The following is an 11,802-nucleotide window of genomic DNA, read 5'->3' on the forward strand; positions in this document are numbered from 1 at the left end:
TTTTTGTTGTTACGGATTATATGTTGTTTATTTGTTGTTACGGAATATATGTTTGTCTATTTGTTGTTACGGAATATATGTTTGTCTATTTGTTGTTACGGAATATATGTTTGTCTGTATGTTGTTACGGAATATTTGTTGTTTATTTGTTGTTACGGAATATATGTTTGTTTATTTGTTGTTACGGAATATATGTTTGTCTATTTGTTGTTACGGAATATATGTTTGTCTATTTGTTGTTACGGAATATATGTTTGTTTATTTGTTGTTACGGAATATATGTTTGTTTATTTGTTGTTACGGAATATATGTTTGTTTATTTGTTGTTACGGAATATATGTTTGTCTATTTGTTGTTACGGAATATATGTTTGTCTATTTGTTGTTACGGGATATATGTTTGTCTATTTGTTGTTACGGAATATATATGTTTGTTTATTTGTTGTTACGGAATATATGTTTGTTTATTTGTTGTTACGGAATATATGTTTGTCTATTTGTTGTTACAGAATATATGTTTGTCTATTTGTTGTTACGGAATATATGTTTGTTTATTTGTTGTTACGGAATATATGTTTGTCTATTTGTTGTTACAGAATATATGTTTGTCTATTTGTTGTTACGGAATATATGTTTGTTTATTTGTTGTTAAGCACAAACCTACACAATTTGCTATCTGTGCTGTGCTCGCCACGGGTATCGAATACAGCGTTTTAGCGTTTTAAGCTTTCAGATTTAACGCTGAGGCACTGGAGGGGTGGAGGGTAGATTGGATGTCAGCTCTAATTTTGTATGTAGATAATGTACAATTTTTAATATCCTAGCGACACAGGGAAAAACAAGTATAGGCGAAGTATTACAACAAATTATTGTGGTTACCGTTTCACTGTGGTCAACAAGAACTTACTTTGTGCTGTAAGGACCGTGTTTCAGATTTTATCATGCGTCTCATCAATTCAGTTGTTATCTGTAAAAGTATTGGTGTTTAACGTACACCATCCAGAACATCTATAGTTATGACTTATCACCCATTTATCTTCCCTATACCTCGCATAAGTCACAGAAACTTTTAACTTTTCCTCAATGACCCTACCACATCAGACATTTTAACGTTGTAGAGCTTTTAACGTTACATAGTTTCAGTGGTTATAACAATGGACAGAAATACTGAAGTGAAACTATTAACGTTAAAATGTTTGATATATAGTTTAACTTCAGTATTTCTGTCCATTGTTATAACCACATCAAACATTTTAAAGCTATATAGTTTCACTTCAGTATTTCTGTCCATTGTTATATTGTCTCGAGCCATACATTCACAAGAAAACGCAAATATCATAAATATATAACTGTCATTCATTTTATTAGCCTGTCAAGCCTAACGAAGTTAATCGAAACGCCACCAGATGAGATAAATTTGTTTATATTTCAGTGTTGTATTTACAGTGATTTGATTTGATTGCACTCAATGAGAGATATATAGAAATGTTACATATTTCAAAACTTTTAACCCTAACGATTATTTTGGTGCTTTCAATTTTTTCCTAAGAAGATGTGTTCATATAATCTTAATTTGCTCATTATGTATTTTTAAAAGTTCTATATTGATGGTGTCAAATCTGATTGTGTAAAGTTTGATCTGTGTCTTCATTTATAGAAAGAAAACAAACATTCAGTTATGAACAGAAGTGACCCAAATTTACCCACATCAAAAAGGTATATGTTTTGTTTGTTTCTAGTTAAGCACAAAGCTACACAAAGGGCTATCTGTGCTCTACCCACCACGGGTATCGAAACCCGGTTTCTAGCGTTGTAAGTCCGCAGATATACTGCTGAGCCACTAGAGGGACAAGTAAATTTGTATTTTAAATAAATTTCGCGCAAAGCTACTTGAGGACTACTTTTCAGTGATAAACTGGAGGGAAGGTAGCTATTCAACCTCACCGAACACCAAATTTTTGGCTACTCTTTACCAACGAATAATGTGATTGACCGTCCCATTATAACACCCCCCACGGCTGAAAAGGCTAGCATGTTCGGTGACGGGATTCGAACCCGAGCCATAACCACCAGGCTATGTCAGGCCATACAAATAAGAATGGTGTTTTTTAAAGATATTTATATATATATATATATAATATGAAGAACAAACAGAATTTTTGTAAGCTTAATGATCTGTATGAACTTAGATTATGTTTTTACGAGAGGTTTGTAAATGTCCTCCGGTGGAACAGTGGTAAGTCTGTGGATTTGCAACTCTAAAATAAGAGGTTCGATTCTCCTCGGAGGACACAGTAGATAGCCCGATGTGGCTTTGCTATAAAAGAACACACTCTCTGTTGTAAATGTATAAATATTTTACTCATTAAAATTCTGTAAATTTGCGTACTTATTTCTGTTCCAGTCAACATTGATACTATCAGTTGGTATATTTTAATTTAACGTTTCCCTGGTGGGTCAGTGATAGGTTTATGGACTTCTTTTTAGTGTACACAGTACAGATAGCCCATGGTGTAGCTTTGCACTAACAAAAAACCCCATAATTGTTAACGTTATTTGTCTTGAAATTTGTATGTATTTTTTGAAGAGAAAATAACATTAATTACCAATCTGCTTTGAAATTATATTTCAAAACTTCATTTAACTTGGTATTTAAGAATTTAAAGTTTTCCTGATTAATATTATTATTATGGTGCGTGATTGACCGTCAACGTAATACCCATTGTTATAAGCTTGTGTGAAGGACGGCAAGGTCAATTTTATGTGACATGCACCTCTGGCAGACTCTCTACTGTCACATTATGATTAAGCATTTCGTCTGAGCAGACGTAAGGGGAATCTCACAGACATGTGGTTGAAAGGGATTGCTTCATCGCACTGTCTTTTCTTTATGTGGTTCGGAAGGTTCTCTTTAGTAACTATAGCTTGTTTGTTTATTTTGAATTTCGCGCAAAGCTACAAGAGGGCTATCTGCGCTAGCCGTCCCTAATTTAGCAGTGAAAGACTAGAGGGAAGGCAACTAGTCATCACCACCCACCGCCAACTCTTGGGCTACTCTTTTTACCAACGAATAGTGGGATTGACCGTCACATTATAACGACCCCACGGCTGAAAGTGCGAGCATGTTTGGTGGGACGGGGATTCGAATCCGCGACCCACAGATTGCGAGTCGAGCGCCCTAACGACCTGGTCATGCCGGGTCTAGTAACTATAGCGTATGAAAATTTGAGGTTCGAAGCCCTAAGTGCTCTGTTGTACAAGGATTTCGCTGCCCATGGCGTAACTGGTTCGTATAAAACAGAATGCATTAGTATATGCAAATTGTTTTTCTAAAGTACAATTAACCCTTCCAAGTCGATATGATTTGACTGCTAGTATTGTTTGTTATAGCTTCAACAATTTACTGTTGTACGTAGCATGTGTGCTTGCAAGATAGTTGAAGTAACATGTTATTAGAAGTTTTGAGTGAAACGTTTGTGTTCCCTTAAGATAATGTCATACTAACGCTCAAGCGTTATCGACTAAAGTAGTACCGAAACTGTTTTTTTTTCTTCTTTATTTAATAAATGCAAGTATTTTGAGTAAATACTAATGATATTTTATAATTATTTTAATGTAGCGACGAAGACGATAAACCTGTAACAAACCTCAACTGCTCTGGAAGCTCCTTAAATTCAAATCTCTCAGCAAGGTTTGTTGATTAATTTTGTTCTAACTATTTTAATATTTCAAATGAATAAAGTGTGTGTAGTTAAAACAAAACTGGAACTTTTAATCTTGTTAAAACACGTGTTTGAACTTTTTCTTATCGCCCATGTGTTAACTTTGAATGATACATGAACTAAAGATTCGTGCAGCGTTTATGGAAGTTTATTTATATCTGTTTACCCAACCAAGGTTTGGACTATTAAAAAAATGCTATCTTAGGTACAACCTACGCCCTTGCGATGCTTTAGGTACATCCACTCACAAAATCTGAACCTCTTAATTTAAAAAAATGCGTCAAAACTTCTCAGAAAAGCGAACTCTTGTTCTATTACACCACGAGTTTTGTATCATGACGTCAGTTAGGTACTCTATATATAGCTCTTGATGACGTGGGAGCTCAGACATTCTTTCTATTTATGGCATTCGTTGTAACTTGGGTTGATTGATACTTTTAAGTAGAAGTCCTTGGACAGATAACTGAATTTTGCGACCACTTGTTCACCACGTGGATCGAACTGTGGTAAAAGTATTACATGGACAATGTATGTACTTTTAGAAAGGAAATACTTGCTTGTTTCTAAGCACGAAGCTACACAGTGAACTATCTGTGCTGTGTGTATGGAGACATGCTGTAATACCACAGTCTGGATGGCTGAGGGAAATGTTTATTTGTTGTTAAGCACGAAGCTACAAAGTGTGCTACCTGTGCTGTGTATAGAGACATGCTGTTATACCACAGCCTGGGTGGCAGAGGGAAATGCTTGTTTGTTGTTAAGCGTAAAGCTACAAAGTGAACTATCTGTGCTGTGTGTGTTGAGACATGCTGTTATACTATAGCCTGGGTGGCAGAGGGAAATGTTTATTTGTTGTTAAGCACAAAGCTACACAGTGAACTATCTGTGCTGTGTATGGAGACATGCTGTTATACCACAGCCTGGGTGGCAGAGGGAAATGTTTATTTGTTGTTAAGCACGAAGCTACACAGTGAACTATCTGTGCTGTGTATGGAGACATGCTGTTATACCACAGCCTGGGTGGCAGAGGGAAATGTTTATTTGTTGTTAAGCACAAAGCTACAAAGTGTGCTATCTGTGCTGTATCTTGAGATATGCTGTTATACCACAGCCTGGATGGCAGAGGGAAATGAAGTTTGGTATTTAAAATTAAATAAATAATTAGCCCCAAATCTAGTTTATGACAAGGCTTAATGTTATAATATGTTTGACTGAAAAACAATACACAGAGTTATATATTTTTCTACAAGTAATACGTTCTGTAAAAATATGTAAGAAATTTATAATATTTTTGTTTGGTTTGGCCAGACCTTTACCTTTCAACGGAAACTATTTGTCCTAGAAATGTGTGTTAATGTATCAAAATACTTATATTTTTTTACTTCGTTTCTTCACCAAGCTTGAACTTTAGTGAAGAAAAGATGACGTAGAGGCCTAATATATATTTTGGTTCGCTACAACAGAATAGTTTCACCGTATTCAGGGCTCGTCAGTGCTACTTGGAAGAGCGTACCAAATAAATAAAGTAGGCCTCATATGCTAGTGGAAAATATGCGGTTTCTTTGATTTTGATGTATGTTACACTTTAACCAAATACTTAAAGTATTTTTAGGTTATTAATGATGATTAAACATGAAAACCAAACCACGTGTATCAACTTTGTAAATTATATAGCCTTTTGTGGTTAAAAGTACTCATTAGCAAAATATACAAAGAATACGATTTAAATCATATAACAATTCGACATCGGTTTTCATGTACAAAGCTTTCATGTAAGAAATTAACACACGAGTACTTTGGAGGTAACTGGTAAAAACAGAAACTGTGAGTTTTATACTTTTGAATAGGATTAATATAAATTATTCCAAAAAATAAGTTAATTATTGAAAATATTTTGCAGTCTCTGAATACAGCATAGAACTATGTTAAACGTTCTGTAGTACCTTGAAGATCTTGACCACTGAATTCCGTGTTAAATGTTCTGTAGTTCCTTGAAGATCTTGACCACTGAATTCCGTGTTAAATGTTCTATAGTTCCTTGAAGATCTTGACCACTGAATTCTGTGTTAAATGTTCTGTAGTTCCTTGAATATCTTGACCACCGAGTTCTGTGTTAAATGTTCTATAGTTCCTTGAAGATCTTAAACACCGAGTTCTATGTTAAATGTTCTATAGTTCCTTGAAGATCTTGACCACTGAATTCTGTGTTAAATGTTCTGTAGTTCCTTGAATATCTTGACCACTGAATTCTGTGTTAAATGTTTTATAGTTCCTTGAAGATCTTGACCACCGAGTTCTGTGTTAAATGTTCTATAGTTCCTTGAAGATCTTGACCACTGAATTCCGTGTTAAATGTTCTATAGTTCCTTGAAGATCTTGACCACTGAATTCTGTGTTAAATGTTCTATACTTCCTTGAAGATCTTGACCACTGAATTCTGTGTTAAATGTTCAATACTTCCTTGAAGATATTGGCCACTGAATTCTATATCGTTTGGATTGTGTATGTAACCGTATTTTTGTATTAAATTATTGAATATTCTCTAGTTGTATTAAAATAAAAACTACTGTTCGCTTCAGAGCTAGTATTTTGTTCAAGAATATTGAAAACATAGAGAAATAAAATATTTAATCTTTTAATATCCCAAGTAAGAATAATTATCACTACTTTTTAGTTTTGCATATATCTAAATATTTATTTTTTAATGGAGGGCTTATAACGCCAGAAATCGGATTTCGATACCCACAGTGGACAGTGCACAAACAGTTGTTTATACAGCTTTGCGCTTAACATCAAACAGACGACATTATACATATAGTAGCGCCGCGTACTGAGAAATAGCGATTTGCTCCATTAAATGCTCACTTCAATAGAAATTGCAAATAATCCTAACGCATACTAACTTTAGTACCCCTAGCGGGCACAATACAAATAGCCCATCGTATAGTTTTGCGCTTATTAATAACAAACGAACAAGTGCAATCAGGGAGTCTGGAACAGGGGTGTTTTACTGTACTTGTATATATTTAATTTATCCGAAGTTCTCTCTCTCTCGTTAGCTACTGCTTGATACGGGTTCTTCCTATCTTGTATGATAACTTTTTATTTTCCTGCATTTCAGGGGGGATCTTTGAGTTTAATAGATCGATCAACAGCAGTAACTACTACCACTACTCGTTAATTAAGGAATTGCATTAAAACATTAATTACCATTCAACATACACGTGGAGCACGTACCCCAGTATTTTATATTGGAGATCTTGAATATCATTGGTCATACAATATTTTGCTGACAACAGCTTGTATTTAGTTTTTTTCTGTGCAGTCGGTATGTAGAAAAAAACATTTTGAAATCCCTGCCATATCAAATATACACGATGAGTCGACGATGTAAACACACGTGAAAATTCGAGTTTGTTGTAAACAGAAAACAATTTGTATTTTCTTTGTATACTTTCTACAATAATTGTCATTGTGTGAAATTGAATAATATGGTAAACCGTTATTATTGACTGTCAGGTAAACAAAATTGAATAATATGGTAAACCGTTATTATTGACTGTCAGGTAAACAAAATTGAATAATATTGTAAACCGTTATTATTGACTGTCAGCTTAACAAAACTGAATAAAATTGTAAATCGTTATTATTGACTATCAGCTAAACAAAATTGAATAATATTGTAAACCGTTATTATTGACTGTCAGCTTAACAAAACTGAATAAAATTGTAAATCGTTATTATTGACTATCAGCTAAACAAAATTGAATAATATAGTAAACCGTTATTATTGACTGTCAGCTAAACAAAATTGAATAATATTGTAAACCGTTATTATTGACTGTCAGCTAAACAAAATTGAATAAAATTGTAAATCGTTATTATTGACTGTCAGGTAAACAAAATTGAATAATATAGTAAACCGTTATTATTGACTGTCAGCTAAACAAAATTGAATGGTATTGTAAACCGTTATTATTGACTGTCAGCTAAACAAAATTGAATAGTATAGTAAACCGTTATTATTGACTGTCAGCTAAACAAAATTGAATAGTATTGTAAACCGTTATTATTGACTGTCAGCTAAACAATTTTCGACTGTCCACCCCTTAATGTTTTGAACGTTCCGACATGCATGTCAGGTCGCTGTATTCGAACGGATAAAGCTGAAAGACCGTGTGATATTTACTCCTGCTGGTAGTTTCAGTTGTACTCGCATAAGTAAAACTTATAACTATTAAGACAAATGTTCAGGTAAATTTTTTTTATTCTAGTTCATCAATCCGCGAGAAAGTTTAATGGGGAAAAAGTAAGATAATACCTTCATAAAATTCCTATTCAACTAGATCTGGTTTAATTTAGATATAAAAACAACTATTAGTATTACATTTGTGCAAAGTTAACGTTATTAGGTTTATGTATACGTAATGGAATATTTATAAAAAAAGAAAAGGTGTTTTTTCTTGGATTGAAAATATTTTGAAGTAAAAATATAATTTTTATTGCACGGAACTTTGCATGTTAGGTTAAAAATAATTTTATCACTTGTTTTCTGTTTTAGTAAAAAAACCTTGTACTGTCGTTATAAGTGTGATTTTTAATTAGTTAATATTATCAATGTCATAGTTATGTTATAACTGTAAGGTCACCATATGAAAACGTGTATGTTTGTTGTTTCCCTTTTGGGAACAACATGACGAAGTTGATGACGAATTATTTGTAGGTGGAAATTAATCCTCTAGACTATTGTACAATGTTTTGGTAACAAATCTATTTTTGTCGTTTACTAAGTTAATGCATATACTTTAATCCTGTAGTTGAATGTTCTAACTTCCAGGAAATAGGCTAGATAAACAAAAACATTATACTTTGCTGTTAGAGAATAACTAAAGTGTGTAGCAAAGGTAACAGCTGGAAAGATGTATACATCACAGCTTACTAAAGCTTCTGTGACCTGAATTATACTTTGTCAGAAACACTTAAACAATCGCTTGTTTCAGTTTCCCCCAAATTTTGCACCATTATATATTAACTGCTGGAGCAATAGGGAGAATCTTGACATGCATGTACACACTGGCCAACAGTCAAAATATATAAGTTATGATAAGGCTTTAATTAACTCTGTTTCATGGTGAAAGTTGCCTGTGTCAACAATAGAATACTTGGAAAAAAAACTTCCAATTCTGTTATTAAGAACAACAAAGAACATTATCTAATTTTGATGGTTCCAATTTTACTCGGACAATGATATGAAATTAAGACAATGTTTGTTTGTTAAAAATGTACATTTTATGTGAATTATTATTTTGACAATGATTAAAATCAGTCTGATTACAGTAAAATAACACTTATTGAATTTAATTTATAAGACTTGTTTCTAAATTGTTTTATTCAACATAAACAGAAATTTGGAATATCCATGCACTCCTATGGATATAGTTCATCGAGGTCATTCGGGAACCCCATTGGACTTTATTACAAACTTCAGTCCTTGTGCTGGAATTCTTTCATCATATGTGTTATCACCAACTTTCTTTCACTACAATGACTCAGACCTGGAAGCAGAAATAGACCAACCGAAGTGGCAGGAAAATGTTGGCATGGAGGAGTTGCGTCTTATGGAACCAAAGGAAAAGAAACGACAGGATGTGATAAATGGTAAAAAAAAAACCTTGTTTTTAAATAACCATATATTTTTGTTCTTTTGTATGTAACTTTATTATTTACAATAATTTTGTGCTCATACTGAAATTAATGTATGCAGCTTTTGAAAAATAAAAGAAACTGCATTTAACCTGTTTTACTGATACTTTCACTCTTATGATACTGAGCTGTTAAAGTTAAAAAAGTGTCACTGTCTGGTGTCACTTCAATGTGGAATACTGGATTCTGTCAGGAACTTTATATTGTAGTTTTATGTTCTTTAAGTTGATAACATATTTGGAGATGAATTACTGGGAGCTAATCCAGAAAAGTTATTTTCAAACAAACACACACACACACACACACACACACACAGATATTTACATATATATATACATGTACATATATGTACAGACACGCACCAAAGTAATTTGGAATTACAGTAGTTGATTACTGGATCAGTAAGACAAGTAAAATGTTCCAGTAAACACTATAAGAAACTTGATAATTACTTTTCTAACTTGAGTACTACAAGTGTCCATACCAATAAGTATTTCCTGTTGAAATTAAAATTGTGAAATTCCAGAGCATGTCAAAGTTTATACTTCTAATGTGTTTTATTACTAATCTTGAAACTGATGCTGGATCAAATACCGAGTTGCTACCACCCAGTTAATAATAGTGATCTGTACAAATATTGGGTACATACCAAGTAAACTTTCCTATCACGAATCTACTAATTTAAAAAAATCCAAGCCAAATCATTAACTACATAAATTTTAACATGTTAAAATTGTATACAGTATATTTGATAATGCATGTTTAGAACTTGCTTTCAGTTTGGTGTTGTTTTTTAAAATTTTGTTCATTAGAATTTTTGTGTACAGAGATAAAAGGAAAAACTTTAAGGCAGGTTTGAAAACATCACTTGAACATGAAATTGGGTTCTTCTGTAACACATAGATAAGGTTTTGATCTGAAGTGAAAAACAAACACTAAAATAAAGCTTGCATAAATTTACTGCATGATATGACTATAAACTAGAAGGCCAGATGGTTGTTGAAAATGTGTTTCAGGTTAGAATTTTATTGTAGTATATCAGAAGACTTTTGAACATCTCTCTTATTGTTATTGTTACATATATATATATATTGTCCATATTACAACTTTCATGCTTTTGTCTTGCAGAACTGTTCCATACTGAACAAACTCATGTTCGAAACCTCAAGGTGCTCGACAGGTTGTTCTTTCGACCTCTAATGCAAGAACAGCTACTTCCTATAGATCTGCTTCAACTCTTATTTCCCAACCTGGAAGAAATGTTGGAAATACATACTGGCTTCAACAAATTGATGAAAACTCGGCATCAAGAAGAGCCAGTAATTGGTGATATTGGAGAAATGGTGTTACAAATGGTAACCTCTAATAAATCTACATCTTTCTTTACAGGTGTACTTTTTTAACTTAAAATAATAATGAGAGGGTAATTTGGTTGTAGAGGAAAAAGTTTAACTGTGTATTTCTGGCAATATATATTCAAGTAAATTTATAAGAATGTACGCTCTAGGTTTTTTTTGTCTGTTTAATAATTGTGTTTATTTATAGGCCATACCTTTTTATTGTGAACTAACTTAAGACCTTGAAGAGAGATAAAAACTCAAAGTAATATTAGGGTGCTAAAGTTACATTTATTTAGTTTACATTGAATAAAACAACTTAATGCAGTCGTTTTACTTTTGGAGCCAATTTTCATTCATTGTTTTATGTTTCAGTTTGATGGCTCTTCCGGAGAAAGACTAAAGAAAGCAGCTTCTATGTTTTGTAGTAAGCAATCGATAGCTTTAGAAAGGTTAAAGGTGAAGCAACATAAGGAAGAAAAACTGGCCCAGTTTCTGGCTGTAAGTGATTAAAATGGTTATTATAAAAAACAAAAAACAGCTCTTTTATCATGCCAGTAGCTTGTGAGCTGTAGTTAATCTTCAACCTGTAGTTTGATATTTCACAAGTCATGATGGAAACTTTAGCTCTCATTATTTTTCTTAATACTTTTATCATGCCAGTAGCTTATGAGCTGTGGTTTGATATTTCACAATTCATGATGGAAACCTTAGCTCTCATTATTTTTCCTAATACTTTTATCATGCCAGTAGCTTATGAGCTGTGGTTAATCTTCAACCTGTGGTTTGATATTTCACAAGTCATGATGGAAACCTTAGCTCTCATTATTTTTCTTAATACATTTATCATGCCAGTAGCTTATGAGCTGTGGTTAATCTTCAACCTGTGGTTTGATATTTCACAAGTCATGATGGAAACTTTAGCTCTCATTATTTTTCTTAATACATTTATCATGCCAGTAGCTTATGAGCTGTGGTTAATCTTCAACCTGTGGTTTGATATTTCATAAGTCATGATGGAAACTTTAGCTCTCATTATTT

General features: G+C 33.0%; 1 protein-coding gene across 1 annotated transcript in view; it reads left to right on the plus strand.

Moving 5' to 3' along the window:
- The first annotated feature begins 1,643 nt into the window (after window positions 1–1,643).
- The window catches only part of LOC106476367 (rho guanine nucleotide exchange factor 11-like), a 15,683-nt gene continuing 5,524 nt past the window's right edge, over window positions 1,644–11,802 (plus strand). The window contains exons 1-5 of the mRNA XM_013937027.2: window positions 1,644–1,715; window positions 3,619–3,690; window positions 9,126–9,379; window positions 10,553–10,779; window positions 11,137–11,262. Of these exons, the coding sequence (XP_013792481.2) occupies window positions 1,678–1,715; window positions 3,619–3,690; window positions 9,126–9,379; window positions 10,553–10,779; window positions 11,137–11,262 (717 nt within the window). The 5' untranslated portion in view covers window positions 1,644–1,677. The remainder of the gene's footprint in view (window positions 1,716–3,618; window positions 3,691–9,125; window positions 9,380–10,552; window positions 10,780–11,136; window positions 11,263–11,802) is intronic.

This window comes from Limulus polyphemus, unplaced genomic scaffold (assembly GCF_000517525.1).
Source record: "Limulus polyphemus unplaced genomic scaffold, Limulus_polyphemus-2.1.2 Scaffold10395, whole genome shotgun sequence".
NCBI classification, from domain to species: domain Eukaryota; kingdom Metazoa; phylum Arthropoda; class Merostomata; order Xiphosura; family Limulidae; genus Limulus; species Limulus polyphemus.